We start from the raw sequence: 20,659 nt of genomic DNA on the forward strand, positions 1-20,659 counted from the left end.
TCAGAGCTTTATGTCATTTGCATATTAGCATGTACCTGATGTATGCTGTGAAGTTCATTTTAGAACTGTTCCTACTTTTCTTGAAAGCATTTACGTTTCTGAGATGTAAATCATGAAATTGTGGGCATGTTCTGGTTATTTGTTACAGCCAGACACATCCAAGGAGTCTTTAAAAATATCTACAGAGGAGGAAACAGAACAACACAAGACTGAAGAAAAAGTAAGTAATCATTCAAAACAAAAGTGGATGATGTTTTTATTATTTTCTAAAAATAAGAATGTATGCATAATGCACATGCACATGTATACATCATCACTCCCACCCACCCCCCACCCCACCCCCACCCCCTGCCCCTCCCTCCCGCCTCCTCCCCTGGTCACGCACACACAGTTCTGGGGTTTAAAATTTTTGTGTTTGGATCATTAAATTTCTCCTTCATTCAAAAGGAATGGAAAGGAGCAAACTGAATGAGTATTATGTATCCAACCCTGGGTACTAAAGGAAAGGATAAATCTCTGGATCAAGGAGCAGGAGTAATGGTACTGAAACGAAAGTAACAATGGAAGATTTAACTGTAAATAAGCATGTGTGGAAAGGGTATGTGGAGAGGATTCCCTACAAAAATTAATGCAGAGATCAGAAGATTGATATTGTTTCACTACTGTACTTACTGAACCAATCTAGTGTTTGTTCTACCAGTTTCTTCTCACTCCTGCTTAGTCATGGAAGTTCCTCTAAGCAACTTTTTCTTGGAAATCCCGTATGGATGATTCTACTATTCTTTTGTATTATCAAAAATCTTTTCCTCCTCTAACTGTACACTTGAAATTACTGAAATATGTCTTTTTCATTACATCTAAAACAGACGGGAACCAAGTGACTTCCAGGATAAGGAGTCACCATATTACAAAGTGACAATGACATTTCAGTGCATATGAGCAGGTAGTGGCACAGGGCACATTCTTGCCCTTGGAATAAGAATCCTCCCGAAAAGACAGGGGAGCCAGTGAAGACATAGACTTCCAGGAATAACCATCGTGAAAGTATTTTGCTTTATTGCTAATCTCACAACAAAAGTCTTTTTCAACTAGAAGCCATGATGGGAAATCAGAAACGGAAAACTTCTCCACTTGGTATCCAGTTCACTTTTGCCATGGACAGCACAAACAAGTCATTAGATTCCAGAGAACTTGCACCACAATACTGTAAAGAGTTGAGCTTTCTAGAAACAGGCAGAACAAAATCAAGCATAAGAATTTCTCTGCAACTGTTAACATAAATTCACTTCCAAAAACCAGGAAACGTAAACAGGTGAGAGACACTCTTACTAAACACAACTTATTCATTACAACAGTAGAAGAAAATTTGCAAAGAAATACACCATAATTTTGCTGGGGGATTTTAATGCCATATGAAAAATTTCAGGTGCAATGTTGGGAACTACACTGCTCAGAAAAGGATAAACAAGGATGATAGAAGACTAACAGAAATCTGCAGAGCAGCTAACCTAATAATGAAATCCAGTGTCTTTTAGCATTTCTCTAGAAAACAGAAAACATGGAGCTCTCCAAATCTCAATTTACATGTGTAATTTCAAGTAAATCTTCTTCCAATATCTAGAGAATACTACCAAAAAATCCAGAATGTTAAGGAATGTAATGCTGAGTTATATTCTGGCCACCATATATCTAAGATCAATCCAAGGACTCTGAAATGTGATATTGATAAAGTCAAACAAGAAAGTAAGTTTAATTATAAATTGTAAACCAAAAATCCAGAAAATAGGAAACAAGTGAAATTATATCTTGCTCAAACAACAAAAAGAAAGAATCAAAACATCTGCCTGGTGGAATCTGGAATGTGATAAAGCAGTCACAAAAACATGAAAGCTTGGCAAAAAGTTAATAAAGACAAGAATGCTGAAAACAGAGCAAGATTTCTTAAAATGAAGGAAGCAGCCAGACTGTAGAAATATTATGAGAAATTAGGATAAAAACCAATAAAAACAAATGGACCATGACTTCAAAGTGAACAATACTAGAAATCTGTATAAGACTTTTGAAAGAAACTTAAATAAATATTCTTCACCAGACCTTTACTTTAAAGACCAAAACTGGCAAATATCTCATAATAACCAAGAAAACTGTTACTGTGGTGACAAAAGTCATGGGGTACCTTTTGTCCAGTAGCCATACATAATTGCGAAAGTGTTGCTGGCGCAGGATTTTGTGCACAAACTTACCTCTCAATTATGACCCACAAATGTTCGGTAGGATTAATTTTGGGTGATCTAGGTGGCCATATCGTTTGCTTGAATTGTCCAGAATGTTCTTTAAACCAATCACGAACAATTGTGGCATGGTGCATTGTCAACCATAAAAATTCTATTGTTGTTTGGAAACATGAAGTTCATGAATGGCTGCAAATGGTCTCCAAATAGTCAAATATAACCATTTCGACCAGAGGACCCAGTCCATTCCATGTAAACACAGCCTGCATAATTATGGAGCCACCACAAGCTTGCACAGTGACTTGTTGATGACTTGGATCCATGGCTTCATGGGTCTGCACCATGCTTGAGCCCTACAATCAGCTCTTACCAACTGACGGTTTTCCAGTCATCAAAGATCCAACCAATATGGTCATGAGCCCAGGAGAGGCTCTGCAGGCAATGTCAGGCTGTTAGCAGAGGCACCGGCATTAGTCATCTGATGCCAGATAGTGCTAAACTGTCCTAAAGATGTCTTTGTAGTATGCCACACATCGATTTCTGTAGTTATTTCAAGCTTTGTTGATTGTCTGTTAGCACCAACAACACTATGCAAATGCCGCTGCTCTCAGTCATTAAGTGAAGGTCAGTGGTCACTGTGTTGTCAGTGGTGAGAGGGAATGTCTAAAATTTGCAATTCTCAGCACATTCTTGACACTATGTATCTTGTAATACTGAATTCCATAACAATTTCTGAAATGGAATGTCCCATGTCTTTAGCTCGAGCTACCATTCTACATTCAGAGTCTGTTAATTCGCATTTTATGGTCATAACCAATAGAGACACCTTTCCACATGCATCACCTGAGTACAAATGGCAGCTCCACCAATGCGCTGCCCTTTTACACTGAAGAGCCAAAAAAACTGGTACACTTGCCTAATATGTAGTGCCCCCATGAGCAAGCAGAAGTGACCCAACACCATGTGTCACGGACTTGACTAATGTCTGCATTTTCGTCAGTGTCTGCATTTTCATTTCATCAGTGTCTACAGTAAAGTTCAGTAGCATGTGTCGATAGCCTTTTGTTTGTCTTTCTAATGCAGTTCTCCATGTTCCTTAGTATGGATAGGGACTGTGATAGCTGTGTGTGGATGCGAGCCGAGCTGGTGCCACTTTGCTCTCAGCTCCAGGCTGTGATGGCTTCGGGTACATAGTTTGGAGCTGCAGTGGATGGGCATCATTGTTGTGGGCGAGCTATGGGGATCCAATGGATGTTCAGCACATCTTGAGTCCACCAGTGGGTCTGCACTGGTGGCCAGCACAGTTACTGAGGTTGACCCCTACCCATGGTTGAGTGGGAGGCCACCTCAGGGTGTGGCAGGTGATGGAAGACTTCCCAGGGGGCTGCACATAAGGCCTTCCTGATTAAACTGACAAATAAGTTGCAGGTGCTGTCTGTGACCAACACACTCCCTAAGCCAGATGAAGCTTGTCATGTATTAGAGGAAACCTCTCAGCCTGCAAGATCCAGGCACTCACAGAGGATTGGATTATTGATAGCTGTGAGCTCCAGTGTTAGGCAATTATGAGGCTGCTCAGGAACATGGCTGTCAAGGAGGGGAAGAAAACCAATCTGCACTCCATGTGCAATCATTCCAGATGTGGAACAGGTCCTTGTGGATGCCATGAAGAGCACAGGTTGTTGCCAGCTGCAGGTGGTGGCTCATGACATTACCAATGATATGTGTAACTTTGGATTGGAAGTGATTCTTTCTGGTTTTGAGCAGCTAACAGAAGCAGTAAAGGCTGCCAATCTTGTTTGTGAGATGAAAGCAGAGCTCACCATTTGCAGCGTAATTGACAGGACCGATTGCAGTCCTCTGTTATAGAGCCGAGTGGAGGATATGAATCAGAGGCTCATACAGTTCTGTGACCACGTAGGCTGCAGATTCCTTTACTTGGGTCATATGGTCATTTGGTTTCGGCTTCCGGTGAGTAGGTCAGGAGTCCACTACGCACAGGAGGCAGTTACTTTGGTAGCAGGGGCTGTGTGGCGTGGACTGGGTGGCTTTTAGATTAGCAGGTCTCAGGGGAAACACCTAAAGGGTTTGAGTTTTGAAGGGTGCTGGTAAAACACAGAAAGAACGTAGATCCAGGAACCATCAGTAAAACAGTTGTGAATTGGAGTAGCTCTGTTAGGAAAGTACCAGAGCTCCAAGCACTAATAGAAAACACTGATGCTCAAATCATTATAGACAATGAAAGCTGGCTAAAGCCAGAGATGATTTCAGCTGGTCTTTTGTGGAGTGCCTAATGGTTTTTCGAAAGGAAAGGCTAAACACAGTTGGCAGTGTTGTGCTTGTTACTGTTAGAAGTAGTTTATGTCACAGTGAAATTGAAGTAGATAGTACCTGTGAGGTAGTATGGATAGAGGTCTTTCTTGGCAACTGGAATAAAATAATAATTGGATCCTTTCACTGACCTCCCAACTCAGATGATACAGTTGCTGAAAGGTTCAAAGAAAACATGAGACTAATTTCAAACATGTATCTACTCATACAATTATACTTAGTGGTGACTTCAAAGTATCTTTGATATGTTGCTGAAAACACGTTTAAATCTGGTGGTACACATAAAATATCATCAAAAATTGTGCTAAGCACATTCTCTGATAATTATTTTGAGCAGTTAGTTCACAAGCCCACTTTACCATCATGAAGACACACTTCACCTCTTAGCAGCACATAATCCTGAGCTAATAACGAGCATCAAAATGAGTAAAGGGATTAGTGGACACAGGGTTGTCATAGTGAGATTGAATTTTATAACTCCAAAATTTTCCAAAAATAAACGAAAAATATACCTATTCATAAAAGCAGTTACTTACTCACTTGATGCCGTCCTGAGAGACAATCTCTGCTCCTTCCAAATTAATTATGTAAGTGCATACCAGATGTGGCTTGAATTCAAAAAAATAGTATCGACAATAATTGAGAGATTTATTCCAAATAAATTAACAAATGATGTAGTTGATCCCCCTTGGTACACAAAACTGGTGAGAACACTGTTGCAAGGGGGGGGGGGGCAGGGGGGGGGGGGGGGGGGGGGTGCTACATTTAAAGGAAAACAAAATCTCAAAGATGTCAATCTTTTACACAAGCACAAAATTTAGTGTGGACTTCAATATGAGATACTTACTATAGTTTCCACAATGAAACTGTGACCTAGCAGAAAATCCAGAGAGATTTTGGTCATATGTAAAATATGGTAGTGGCAAGAGACAATCAGTGCTTTTTCTGCACAACAGCAGTGGAAATGCCATCAATGACAGTGCTGCCAAAGCAGAGGTACTAAACATAGCCTTCCAAAATTCCTTCACCAAGGAAGACGAATTAAATATTCCAAAATTCTAATCAAGAACAGCTGCAAACATAAGTAACTTAGAAACAGATATCCATGGAGCAGTGAAATAGCTCAAATAACTTAATAAAAGGAAGTCTTCTGGTCCAGACTGTAAACCAATTACGTTCCTTTCAGAGTATGCTGATGCAATAGCTCCATACTTTACCATCATATATGACTGCTCGCTTAACAAGAGATCCATATCCAAAGACTGGAAAGTTGCACAGGTCACACCAATATTCAAGAAAGTAGTGGGAGTAATCCACTAAATTACAGATCTATATCATTAATGTCCACATGCAGCAGGATACTGGAACATATATTGTGTTCAAACATTGTGAATTACCTCATAGAGAATGGTCTATTGACACATAGTCAATACAGGTTTAGGAAACATTGTTCTTGTGAAACACAACTAGCTCTTTACTCACACCAAGTGTTGAGCACTATTGACAAAGTGTTTCAGATTGATTCCATATTTATAGATTTCCAGAAAGCTTTTGACATTGTGCCACACAAGTGGTTTATAGTCAAATTGCATGCTTCTGGAATATTGTCTCAGTTAAGTGACCGGATTCATGATTTCCTGCCAGAGTGGTCACAGTTCATAGTAATTGATGGAAAGCCTCCAAGTAAAACAGAAGTGATTTCTAGTATTCTCATGCAGTAAAGTCATCAGAAGATCGAAGCAAATTGCAAAATAATTTAGAAAACATATATGTATGACGCAAAAATTGCCAATTGACCCTAACTAATGAAAAGTGTGAGGTCATCGACATGAGTTCTAAAAGGAATCAGTTAAACTTCAGTTACATGATAAATCAGTAAAATCTAAAGGCCGTATATTCAACTAAATTACAATTACGAACAACTTAAATTCAAAAGAACACATAGAAAATGTTGTGGGAAAGTTGAACTGAAGCTTGTGTTTTATTGGCAGAGCACTTAGAAGATGCAACAGATCTACTAAAGAGACTGACGTACAATAAGCTTGTCATCCTCTTTTGGAGCACTGCTGCATGATTTGGGATTCTTACCAGATAGGATAAACAGAAGACATTGAGAAAGTTCAAAGAAGAGCAGCATGTTGTGTAGTTTTGAGAAATATGGGACAGAGTGTCACAGACATAGTACAGGATTTGGGGTTGACGTTGTTAAAACAAAGGCTTTTTTCGTTGTAGAGGAATCTTTTCACAAAATTTCAATCACCAGCTTTCTCCTCTAAATGCGAAAGTATTTTTTTGACGCTGACCTACATAGGGAGAAATGATCATCATAATAAAATAAGAGAAATCGAGCTTGCATGGAAAGAGATTGGAATAATAGAGAATTTTTGTGTAGGTTGTTTGATGAACCCTCTGGCAGGCACCTCAATTTGCAGAGTATCCACCTAGATATAGATGTAGATGTATGAAACAGCCAGGGCGTGTGGGTCTGTGGATCTTAAGAAAATGGTAATATGTGTGAGAGTGTGGTTTGGATGGGGTAAAAAGTTCTATGGATGTGGGTGGCCCAAGATTTTAAGGGGGACTGCAGGTCAGTTTGAATCACGGAGACGGGATCTTGATGGCAGATGCTGTACATAGAGGTGTCAGACAGCTGGCATAGAACTACATTTACATACTATGAACAGTCAAGTACGACAGTGGTAGATCGCTTGTCTGGTGAGAGGATAATGATGAAGTCATCAGTTTTCAGGGATTGAAGAGCCTGAAGTTCAGCAGATGACAGATTATGGTCGTGTTGTAGGGACCTGAGGAAGGGTTGTGAAGCAATGTTGAATGCGACAAATTCTTGGAAGGCTTGGAGCGAATGATTCTAAGGGGGTAGTGGGGGATGAAGTTGGGATTGTAGTTGGAGCTGTTCAAGGCAGGGTTCAGTGTCAGGTTTGCTTTTGGAAAGGTTTTTGCTTTGGGTTGCAAAGTGATATTCCCAATTGATATTACATGTGAAGGAAATTAGGGCTTCACCAAAGCAGTGTGGTTAAATGCAGATGTAGGCCTAAAAAGTGAGGCCGTTGGATAATACAGATAATTCACGCTGAAAGTGCCTTAGATGAGACATTGAGAACAGTGTACTGTTGTGACTTGTTCTTGTGTCCATAAGTTACATGGATCTGTGAGGCAATGATGAAAGCTGGTTAGCCAAGCTCAGTTAGTAAGAGAGAGGTGGTGGTTGAGGGTGTGGCTGTTTAGGGAGCTGCAGAAGGACAGAAAGGGAAACACCACTGTTGAGGTAGCCTAGGAGAAGGTTGTATAGCTATTTGAGGTGAAGTCTGTCATGTTGTTGCAGTTTGAAGTTGGCTGGGTGATGATTCCATCCAAGGAAGCATGAGGGGCAGACAACGGCTGGATTTTATAGGAGGAGAGAAGTCTGTTGAAGTGGAAATAGTCAGATGAGGCATAGAGGTCACAGATTAGCTGGGTAAGTGCAAAAGATTGCTGTATTTGAAACTATAAAAGACGTTGGTGTAGAGTAGGATTAAATCCAGAAACAGGGACCTTCAGTGCTAGGCATTTGGGAGTAACTTCCAGGGACAAGCAGGTTTCAAGAAACAAAATGTTGAACTTTGTGTTGATAGTGCAAAAGCATGTTTTAAAAAGGAACAAATGTAATATGTTATTGGCTACATCATCACAAGAGAGGAGGGTTTGGAGTGTTAGAGATGGTAGGAGTGTCAGGAAAGAAGCAGAAAGGTTTGGAAAAAGATAGAAAATGGAAGAAAAGCTAGGAGAAAGATCAGACAAATTTGTATGAAAATTTTGAGAACAGTCTAAGTTAAGCAAGAAGTAATGAGTGGGTGAGAATTTCTTGCCAGATAAGTAGCCTATATGGTATGAAAAAAGTCGTGAGACAAGAAAAAAATTAAAAACAGGGCAAACAGAAAGGGGAAATCATTGGGGAAAAATTAATGTACTGTGTTCGGAAAATAAAGTACTGCAGGAGACAAAAGTAAAAGTCCATCACAGAGGTTTGGCAAAAAACAAATACACAAAAAAGTGAAATAATTGCATACAAGCAAGCCCTAAGTGGAAGGTGGGAAAGAAAACTGCTGCCAAATTTGCAAATAAATATGATTGGGAGAAGGCCCTGCAGTGTATTAAACCATAACCAAAGTGCAAATTCTGAAATACCAATGGACCCATTTACATGCACAAGAATCAATATTAGAAAAGATGCAGGGGCAAGATGTTGGTTAATATAGGTGGTACAGATAAATAAACAAATGGACTAGCACATAAGGTTGAAAAAGGATGACAGTTTGAACAAGATAGATGACCATAAAGACTGACAAAGGGATGGCCACACGGGGTAGTACATCAATGAAAATAACCAATTTTTGAAAATATTGTGTAATTGGATAGATAAAAGTTCTACCTACCAAATGACAGCAGGATCAAACCCATGCAAAGATAATGAAATTTGCAAGCTTTAGGACCCTTCTTCTGGCAGAAGGGTTGAAGTTTAAGGAAGAGGACTAGTGATGTTTAGGAAATGGAAAGATTTCGAAAGTTACCCAGAACTCCAAACCTGGGGAGACATTCTGGATGGAATGAGGAGCAAAGACTGATTGGACACTGTGCCAGGCAAGATTTGAAAAGCTGATAGCTTAAAGGTGGACGATGTGGTTATATGAAAGACAGAGATTACTGCCAAAACACCATGCATGATTTAATAAAAGCAGAAAGCTAAGTGCATTGCATGTGATAGAGGTGGTAATATTCAGGTCTGAAATGAAAGATATAGAACATTAAAGGAGAGTGAAGAAAGGAATAGTTACAGTGAAGAAATGCTGAGACCAAAGAAAGTAATGTAAATTAAGGCAGGTGGGTTTGCAAGGACCAAGGACATATTGTAACACCAGTTCCCACCTGCAGAGTTCAGAGTTAGTCTTTCTTCACTTGCTTTTAGTTTTTTTGATCCTTCGTAATATGACGGAAAGTCATCGAGTAAAACAGAAGTGATTTCTGGAATCCCCAAGTGCTATATAAATGATTTAGGAGACAATCCGAGCAGCCATCTTAGGTTGTTTTTGCAGATGATGCTGTCATTTATCAACTAGTTAAGTGATCAGATGATCAAAACAAATTGTAAAATGATTTAGAAAAGATATCTGTGTGAGGTCATCCACATGAGTGCTAAAGGGAATCCATTCAACTTTGGTTACATGATAAATCAGTCAAATCTAAAGACTGTAAATTCAACTAAATATTTAGGAATTACAATTACAAAGAACATAAGTTGGAAGAAACACATAGAAAATGTGGGGATGACTAACCAAAGACTGCGTTTTATTGGCAGGACACTTTCTAAGTGTCTAACAGATCTGCTGAAGAGACTGCCTACACTATGATTATTTGTCCTCATTTAGAATACTGCTCTGCAGTTTGGGATCCATACCAGTTAGGATGAACAGAATACGTCGCAAAAGTTCAAAGAAGGACGGCACATTTTATATTATCTTGAAATAGGGGAGAGAGTGTCACTGAAATTATACAGGATTTGGGATGGACATTATTAAAACAATGGCATTTTTTGCTGCGGCAGAATCTTCTCATGAAATTTCAAACTCCAGCCTTCACTTCTGAATGTGAAAATATTTTGTTGAAACTGAACTACACAGAGAGAAATAATCACAATAAAACAAGGGAAATCAGAGTTTGCACGGAAAGATATAGGTGTTCATTTTCTCCAAGTGCTGTACAAGATTAATAACAGAGATTATTGTGAAGATGGTTCGACAGACTTTGTGCCAGGCACTTAAATGTGATTTGCAGAATATTCATGTAGATCACATATTACATTTGTTCCTTTTGAAAACATGCTTTTGCACTGTTAAAACAAATGTTCAACATTCCGTTTCTTGAAACCTGCTTGTCCCTGGGAGTTACTCCCAAATGCCTAACACTGAAGGTCACTGTTTGTGGATTTAATCCTATTCTACACAAGCCTCTTATATAGTTTCAAATACAGCAGTCTTTTGCACTTATGCAGCTAATATGTGACATACATGCCTTATCTGTCAATTTGCACTCCATCCAACTTCTCTCCTTCTACAAAATCCTGCTGTTGTCTGCCCCTTATGTTTCCTTGGATGGTGTCATCCACCAAGCCAACTTCAAACTGCATCAGCAAGACAGACGTCACCTCAAGCAGCTATCAAGCCTTCTCCTAAGCTACCTCAACAGTGGTGTTTCCCTTTCTATCCCTCAGCAGCTCCCTAAACAGCCACATCCTCAACAACCACTTCTCTCTTACAAACGAGCCTTCATCACTGCCTCACAGACCAATAGAACTTATGGTCACAAGAACAAGTCATAACAGTACAGTGATCTCAATTTCTCATCTATGGTACTGTCTCATCCTGAATTACATCTGTTATCCAAGGGTCTCACTTTCAGGCCTACACCTGCATTTAATCATGCTGCTTTGGTGAAGACTAATTTCCTTCACATGTAATCCAAATCTTATGCCATTCCTTGACATTGATTTCATCCTCGCTTCTAATCACATTAAGCATACTAACAAACTACAGGATTTACATTTTGACAGTTGCCATCCTTTCCATGCTGGACATTTCTCCCATACAGCTGTGGCTTTAGAGGCTAATATATTTGTTCAGATGCAGACTCTTTATCACAATTCACCGTCATTCCCACTTCAGCCTTCGCTGGATGTAATTGCCCCACCAGCCCAGTTCAAAAGCAGATTTCCCGGGGCATCACATTGTGTCCTGGTGCTGCTGATTCCTCCAAAAATCTGCTTAGGAATACACCTCATGTCATGTAGAATTATCCTGGTCTTGAATGTATTGATCAGCTACTTCAAGAAGGCTCAGGGATACTACTCAAGCTTTTTTTAAAAAAAAAAAAATCCTTGTAAATTCCTGGTTTGGGGAGGAAGATAGTTAATAGTGAGCAGGTTGTGAGGAAGAGAGGGGGAGGGGGGGGCCACAACTTTTCTTTCCTCTCAGCCAGCTGATATATAGTAGCCATAAGCAGTAGCTTAACTGCAGTTTCTAAACACTGATAATTTATCTGTAATAATATTTGTATAATTAACATGCTTTCGATTATTAAGTATTTCAAAAGGTGTGATTTACAAAACTCACTTAAAATTGAATTTCAGTGCTAAATTAAAAGCACAGAAGTCTCTGAGATTTTATGAAATTCCTGAAATATTCTGGTTCTTCCAGGTAAAATGTAATTCCTGAGGCTGTGACTTGCTAAAATCATGGTCTGAAATGAAGTCCAATCTGTTGACATTTTGTCCGCCACACCTAGAACAGCTTTTTGTCGTGCTGTCAGTCTCCGCAATATCCTTGTCAGATCCTTTGATCCTTCTGTGCCCACTCCCTTACCCTATGTCTCCTACTCCAGTGCACATATCTGCTTTAAGACTTGTCCTATGCACCCTACTACCGCCACCTATACCAGTCCTGTATCTGGCAAAACATATACTGTCAAAGGGACAGTCATCTGTGAAATGACACGCCATATACCAGCCGTTACGTAAACACTGTTTGGCCTTTTACATCAGCATGGCTACCACCAAGTTGTCAGGATGACTGGGCATAGGCATAGGGTGTACACTGGTAACACACAATATACTGTAGCAGAGCATGCTCTACGACATGACAGACGTGATCTCTGTGCCTGTTTCATGACACTTGCCATCTGGATTCTTCCCACAGACTCCAGTTTCTCAGAACTCCCAATCCACAGGTGGGAACTGGTGTTACAGCAGGGCCTTGGTTCTTGCCATCCACCTGGCCTTAACTTATGTTAATTTCTTCAGTCTCAGCATTTCTTCACAGTAACTATTCTTTTCTTCACTCGCTTTGTTTTCTACATCTTTCTGACCTGTCTATTCACGCCGCTCCCTACCTACCCCTCCCCCCTGTCAAATACAATGCAGTATTACCCAATGCAGTCCCTAATAATCAGTCTTTCCTTCTCATTCTGTCTGCTAAGCCTCCCTGGCTTGGCATTCTGGGTAACTTTTCTGAATTCTATGTGATTCCTAAACTTCACGAGTCATTTTCCTTTCCCCTCTTCCCTCTCCTTCAACTTCCTACCAGAAGGAGCCATTGGCTCTAGAAGTTTACACATCTAAATACCTTTGTATGTGTGTTCTGCTGCTGCCACTTGGCAAGTGGATTTTTTATCCATCCAGTTACATTATATTGTCTTTTCATATAGGATTTTGAGACTTGCTTTTCCAGCAGTTTTATGCAAGATCTCTTGCATTCTTTGTACATCCTATTGGTTTCTGCCTAAAAGAGCAAAGGCATTAGTAAAAGCTATACATTAGATTTCCGAGATATTCCCTTTCTCCCCAAGGTGTATTCCACATATTCTTCCAACTTCAGAGCTCCCCCGTAAGTTTTCATTATTTCCTCCATGACGATGTTCAAGAGACTGGGGTAATCAGTCTTCTTGCCTGATCCCTGTCTTTATTTCAAAGGGCTCAGAGATTTCTGTCATGGATTGTTTTATGATTTCCCTCACTTTTCTATGAATTCTGAATTCCTCCAAAATCCTAAGTTAAGTATATCTGTCAGTTTAGTCATATTCTTTTTAAAGTCACCAAAATTACTACTTGCCTTAGCTCTGTACACCAGGATGCATCTATGTGGAAGCACAGAGAATAATGTCAAGTAAAACTGAGTTCTTCACAGCTACATTTGTCTTCAGCTTGTTGTGAATGTACCAGTGATGGCATGATTTCATCTCTTGGAGCTACACCTTCAATTCATGATTATTCTGCTAGACAAACCATTTCAAGGGCATAGTTATTCTGGTGTTTGAAAATGATTGGAGGGAACTTTGGTGTTCAATCAGTTTTTGAAGATGTTGAAGAAACTTTTGAGGCCATGTTCCTTGGAAGTGTGCCTTTTAAGTTTATTCTTTCAGGGTTGATGGCAAGATATTTAGTATTTATGCATTAACTCAATATTTTAAAAAGCAGTTAGTGGGTGAAATTGGAGGAGCAGATTTGTCTCTTTGTTTTGATGAAACTGTGAATGCACCTACAGAGAATGAGCTTCAAACTGTAATGGTCTGATTCCAAACAAATACTTTTGATATGCTATGACATTTACAGATTTTCATCATTGGCAAAGCCACATTCACACTGCAAGTTAAAAGTGCATAGGATGATGTCCAGCTTTCTCATTTGTAGCTACAGTGATGGGCTGTAATGGATCCATGGTGAAGGGCTATGATGGACCCAATGTTAACAAAAATTGTGAATGGTCTTATTAATGGGTCTCTGATCCTTTTAGGAAGAAAACACCTGATTGATGATGACACATCTAACATACACATAATCCAAAATCATTCCATAAGGAATTACAAGATTTTGATGAAAATGCTTCAGACATTATGTTGTTTCTCTATAATTTTTTGATGACCAAATATTTCATTGGGCAGATTTTGAAAAAATACAATCAGATATGAAACTTCTGGGTCATTGTTTTTATGAGACGTATTTCTTCTAGGTGGCTTCCACCTAGAGGGACTTTTAGAACAACAGTTATCTGCTGAAAAATACTTTCTTCTGGTCATATCCTAGCACAAAAGCACCTTGACAAATTCTTTGGAGTAGAAGAATATTGCTCAACTATTAAAAGACTATCAATGCAGAAATTATGTTTGCATGTGAAACTGCTCATACACGCTCAAGATTCACTGGTTTGTTTGAGAAGATAGATCCTTTAATGCATCTAATCTATAATGAGCTCCCAAACCTTGTTAGAACACTCATGAATCGATTTTATGTTAATGCTGCTCTATTGATTCTGGAGGTATTTTGTAATAAGCGTTACTTGACATTGAAAAACATAGTGTTCAGCACTAGGGGAAGTGAATGTCTTAAGAAGCTAAGTGCATAAGAAATGTATTATATTTCCATGGAAACTAGGAAATGCTATTTTCACACTAGTACAGTATGGAAAAGTCATCTTTGGATAGTCCTGTGTTGTGGTATTATTGTTATTTGCATCCTGCAAAGAGCGTGAAGGACGATTAAACCAAAGCAGAGTGAAATATAGCTGCAGTTCCTTTTGAATACAGTGAAGGTGACGTAGTTGACGAATGAAAGCTATTTATGTAAGAATTAAAAAAAAATCAGGTAGTAACAAGAACCCAGTGGATGTTTACTGGAATGAGTTTTTTGAGAAGTCATATACCTCTCAAGAAAATTATGAAGGCTGCACTTGCACTTTTGCATGGTAGTGCAGTTGTAGAAAGGGGATTCTCATTGTCAGGGGGATCATGAATGAAGACAGTGCAGATATTTGCGAAGCAGCAGTGGATTCTCATTTGACTAGAAGAGATGCTGTGGTAAATGTGTTTGATGGGAAGGCTCAGTTTGTAATTATCACTCAGGAACTTCTTCAATTGGTGTGCACAGATCATGTCAGATATAAACAGTACCGTGAAGATGAGAAGAGAGCGGCTGAGGAACCAAGAAGAACATAAAAAAGAAAAAAAATGTTGCAAGCAAGTTTGAAGAGTTTGTTTTAAAAGGAAACAATAAATATTGAATACAGTGAACAGATAGTGAAAAAAAATGAAATGCGATAGGAAGAAAAAGAGAAAAGATTTACAGATTTCTGGTTGATGCAAACAACTTTTTAAAAGAAGCAATGAACAGAAAGGTCTTGGTGGGAAGTAGTGTGGCCCAAGCAGTGTTGTAGAGTGCATAGAAAGATAGGGATCAAGAAGTATAGAAAATTAAAGATGGACAAGAGAAAGCAGTTGATAAGCAAAACAACAAACAACATTTTTTCAGAGAAGCAAAAATAAAGTAAGCTTGAAAAAAAGGATGGGGCTGGATGACTTTCCACACCTCCATAAGGCCAATCTAGAACAGCAGCTTGTCATGGCATGGACTCAACAAGTTGTCAGAAGTCCCCTACAGAAATATTATGCTGTGTTACCTCTAAAGCCACCCACAACTGCAAAAGTGTTACTGGTGCAGGATTATGCATGAACTGACCTCTCGAGTATGCCCTGTAAATGTTGGATGGCATTCGTGTCGAGCAATCTGGATGGCCAAATGCTTTGCTCGAATGTCCAATTCTTCAAAACCAATAATGAACAATTGTGGCCTGGTGACATGGCACATTGTCATCTGTAAAAATTCCATAATTTTTTGGGAACATGAAGTCCATGAATGGTTTGCAAAAGGTCTCCAAGTAGCTGAACATAACCATTTCTAGTCAATGATCAGTTCTGTTGGAGCAGAGGACCCAGTCCATTCCATGTAAACACAGACAGCCCACACTGTTAAGAAGCCACCACCAGCTTGCACAGTGCCTTGTTAATACCCTTCATGGGGTTTGTGCCACACTCAAAACCTACCTTCAGCTCTTACCAACTGAAATTGACACTCATCTGATCAGGCCATGGTTTTCCAATCATCAAGGGTCCAACCAATATGGTTACAAGCCCAGAAAAGGCACTGCAGATAATGTTGTGCTGTTAGCAAAGGCACTGGTGTCTGTCATCTGCTGACATAACCCATTAACGCCAAATTTCGCCACATTGTTCTAACAGATGCAGTCATCGTACGTCCCACATTGATTTTTGTGGTTATCTCACCCAGTGTTGCTTGTCTGTTAGCACTGAGAACTCTACACAAAACGCTGCTGCTCTCGGTTGTTAATTGAATGCCACTACCCACTGCGTTGTCTGTGGTGAGAAGTAATGCCCGAATTTAGTATTGTCAGCACATTCATGACACTGTGGATCTTGAAATATTGAATTCCCTAATAATTTCAAAATGGAATGTCCCATGCATCTAGCTCCAGCTACTATTCTGTGTTTAAAGTCTGTTAATTCCTGTTGTGTGACCATAATCAAGTGTGAAACCTTTTCATATGAATCGACTAAGCACAAATGACAACTCCAACACACTATCCTTTTATACCTTGTGTACACTATACTAATGCCACCTGTGTATGTTCATATCGCTATCCCATGACTTCTGTCACCTCAGTGTAAAGTTCGATGATTTTCCCAGTTACTTTTTGTTATTCTTATAAGTAGTTTTGTAATATTTCGTATGTTGATTAGAATTAAAACAATACATATATTTGAGTTGGCTTGCTATGAGGATATTGGAGGCCAGATTAAAAGAAATGCTTTTGACTTTTCTTTCGTAATGAGAAATTTAAGTCAGCATTCAGTCTATTTTTTTCATGTCAATGACACTAACATCAGTTTTTGTAATCAAAATGCTCAGTAGTTTTAGTCTTACATTTGGTTTCCACCCCTGAACTTGCAAATAGATTGTCTAGCATTTGCAAATGACTTTGCTGTTTTTTCACACTCGATGGAAACAGCCACCTAGACAGACAGAATTGTTGAAAGAGAAGCTGAAAAAGTTGTTGTTGTTGTTGTTGTGGTCTTCAGTCCTGAGACTGGTTTGATGCAGCTCTCCATGCTACTCTATCCTGTGCAAGCTTCTTCATCTCCCAGTACCTACTGCAACCTACATCCTTCTGAATCTGCTTAGTGAACTCATCTCTCGGTCTCCCTCTACGATTTTTACCCTCCACACTGCCCTCCAATGCTAAATTTGTGATCCCTTGATGCCTCAAAACATGTCCTACCAACCGATCCCTTCTTCTAGTCAAGTTGTGCCACAAATTTCTCTTCTCCCCAATCCTATTCAATACCTCCTCATTAGTTACGTGATCTATCCACCTTATCTTCAGTATTCTTCTGTAGCACCACATTTCGAAAGCTTCTATTCTCTTCTTGTCCAAACTAGTTATCGTCCATGTTTCACTTCCATACATGGCTACACTCCAAACAAATATTTTCAGAAATGACTTCCTGACACTTAAATCTATATTCGATGTTAACAAATTTCTCTTCTTCAGAAACGCTTTCCTTGCCATTGCCAGTCTACATTTTATATCCTCTCTACTTCGACCATCATCAGTTATTTTACTTCCTAAATAGCAAAACTCCTTTACTACTTTAAGTGTCTCATTTCCTAATCTAATTCCCTCAGCATCACCCGATTTAATTGGACTACATTCCATTGTCCTCGTTTTGCTTTTGTTGATGTTCATCTTATATCCTCCTTTCAAGACACTGTCCATACCGTTCAACTGCTCTTCCAAGTCCTTTGCCGTCTCTGACAGAATTACAATGTCATCGGCGAACCTCAAAGTTTTTACTTCGTCTCCATGAATTTTAATACCTACTCCAAATTTTTCTTTTGTTTCCTTTACTGCTTGCTCAATATACAGATTGAATAACATCGGGGAGAGTCTACAACCCTGTCTCACTCCTTTTCAGACCACTGCTTCCCTTTCATGCCCCTCGACTCTTATTACTGCCATCTGGTTTCTGTACAAATTGTAAATAGCCTTTCGCTCCCTGTATTTTACCCCTGCCACCTTTAGAATTTGAAAAAGAGTATTCCAGTCAACATTGTCAAAAGCTTTCTCTAAGTCTACAAATGCTAGAAATGTAGGTTTGCCTTTTCTTAATCTTTCTTCTAAGATAAGTCGTAAGGTCAGTATTGCCTCACGTGTTCCAACATTTCGACGGAATCCAAACTGATCCTCCCCGAGGTCCGCATCTACCAATTTTTCCATTCGTCTGTAAAGAATTCGCGTTAGTATTTTGCAGCTGTGACTTATTAAACTGATAGTTCGGTAATTTTCACATTTGTAAGCACCTGCTTTATTTGGGATTGGAATTATTATATTCTTCTTGAAGTCTGAGGGTATTTCGCCTGTCTCATACATCTTGCTCACCAGCTGGTAGAGTTTTGTCATGACTGGCTCTCCCAAGGCCGTCAGTAGTTCTAATGGAATGTTGTCTACTCCGGGGGCCTTGTTTCGACTCAGGTCTTTCAGTGCTCTGTCAAACTCTTCACGCAGTATCGTATCACCAATTTCGTCTTCATCTACATCCTCTTCCATTTCCATAATATTGTCCTCAAGTACATCACCCTTGCATAAACCTTCTATATACTCCTTCCACCTTTCTGCCTTCCCTTCTTTGCTTAGAACTGGGTTGCCATCTGAGCTCTTGATATTCATACACGTGGTTCTCTTCTCTCCAAAGGTCTCTCTAATTTTCCTGTAAGCAGTATCTATCTTACCCCTAGTGAGATAAGCTTCTACATCCTTACATTTGTCCTCCAGCCATCCATGTTTAGCCATTTTGCACTTCCTGTCGATCTCATTTTTGAGACGTTTGTATTCCTTTTTGCCTGCTTCATTTACTGCATTTTTATATTTTCTCCGTTCATCAATTAAATTCAATATTTCTTCTGTTACCCAAGGATTTCTAGCAGCCCTCGTCTTTTTACCTACTTTATCCTCTGCTGCCTTCACTACTTCATCCCTCAGAGCTACCCATTCTTCTTCTACTGTATTTCTTTCCCCTATTCCTGTCAATTGTTCCCTTATGCTCTCCCTGAAACTCTGTACGACCTCTGGTTCTTTCAGTTTATCCAGGTCCCATCTCCTTAATTTCCCACATTTTTGCAGTTTCTTCAGTTTTAATCTACAGGTCATAACCAATAGATTGTGGTCAGAGTCCACATCTGCCCCTGGAAATGTCTTACAACTTAAAACCTGGTTCCTAAATCTCTGTCTTACCATTATATAATCTATCTGATACCTTTTAGTATCTCCAGGGTTCTTCCACGTATACAACCTTCTTTCATGATTCTTAAACCAAGTGTTACCTATGACTAAGTTGTGCTCTGTACAAAATTCTACTAGGTGGCTTCCTCTTTCATTTCTTAGCCCCAATCCATATTCACCTACTATGTTTACTTCTCTCCCTTTTCCTACACTCGAATTCCAGTCACCCATTACTATTAAATTTTCGTCTCCCTCCACTATCTGAATAATTTCTTTTATTTCATCGTACATTTTTTCAATTTCTTCGTCATCTGCAGAGCTAGTTGGCATATAAACTTGTACTACTGTAGTAGGTGTGGGCTTCGTATCTATCTTGGCCACAATAATGCGTTCACTATGCTGTTTGTAGTAGCTTACCCGCATTCCTATTTTCCTATTCATTATTAAACCTACTCCTGCATTACCCCTATTTGATTTTGTGTTTATAACCCTGTAATCACCTGACCAGAAGTCTTGTTCCTCCTGCCACCAAACTTCACTGATTCCCACTATATCTAACTTTAACCTATCCATTTCCCTTTTTAAATTTTCTAACCTACCTGCCCGATTAAGGGATCTGACATTCCACGCTCCGATCCGTAGAACGCCAGTTTTCTTTCTCCTGATAATGACATCCTCCTGAGTAGTCCCCGCCCGGAGATCCGAATGGGGGACTATTTTACCTCCGGAATATTTTACCCAAGAGGATGCCATCATCATTTAATCATACAGTAAAGCTGCATGTCCTCGGGAAAAATTACGGCTGTAGTTTCCCCTTGCTTTCAGCCGTTCGCAGTACCAGCACAGCAACGCCGTTTTGGTTAATGTTGCAAGGGCAGATCAGTCAATCATCCAGACTGTTGCCCCCACAACCACTGAAAAGGCTGCTGCCCCTCTTCAGGAACCACACGTTTGTCTGGCCTCTCAACAGATACCCCTCCGTTGTGGTTGCACCTACGGTACGGCCATCTGTATCGCTGAGGCACGCAAGCCTCCCCACCAACGGCAAGGTCCATGGTTCATGGGGGGGCTGAAAAAGTAGGTTTACAAATCTCCTTTGATAAAACCAATTTCATGACAGATTTTAAGGAAACCCCAAAGATAATGAAAACTAAATATGGCTAAATTGTGAGAACTAAAAAGTTTAAGTATGGAGGAAATATAATTGAACAACACATTTTGGAGAAAGAAGCTATTAAAACAAGATGAAAACAATGTACCACGTCACGAAGGACATTTATAATAGGAAAGGAGATACAGATAGCAATGGAAAAAGAAAGAAATACATTCAATCTAGCATTAAATGATAACGAGGCAGAAATAAGTTTAATCTAAAAAGAAAAGAAATAAGGAACTGGTGAAAAAATAAGTATAACTGAGAAT

At 39.5% G+C, this 20,659-nt stretch overlaps 1 protein-coding gene across 15 annotated transcripts in view; it reads left to right on the forward strand.

Moving 5' to 3' along the window:
• The window catches only part of LOC126272912 (ABC transporter F family member 4), a 202,419-nt gene that overhangs the window by 85,743 nt on the left and 96,017 nt on the right, over window positions 1-20,659 (forward strand). For all 15 annotated transcript variants that reach the window (XM_049976184.1, XM_049976177.1, XM_049976189.1 and 12 more), the window contains one exon: window positions 149-220. In XM_049976184.1, the coding sequence (XP_049832141.1) occupies window positions 149-220 (72 nt within the window). The remainder of the gene's footprint in view (window positions 1-148; window positions 221-20,659) is intronic.

Source organism: Schistocerca gregaria, chromosome 5, assembly GCF_023897955.1.
Source record: "Schistocerca gregaria isolate iqSchGreg1 chromosome 5, iqSchGreg1.2, whole genome shotgun sequence".
Taxonomy (NCBI): domain Eukaryota; kingdom Metazoa; phylum Arthropoda; class Insecta; order Orthoptera; family Acrididae; genus Schistocerca; species Schistocerca gregaria.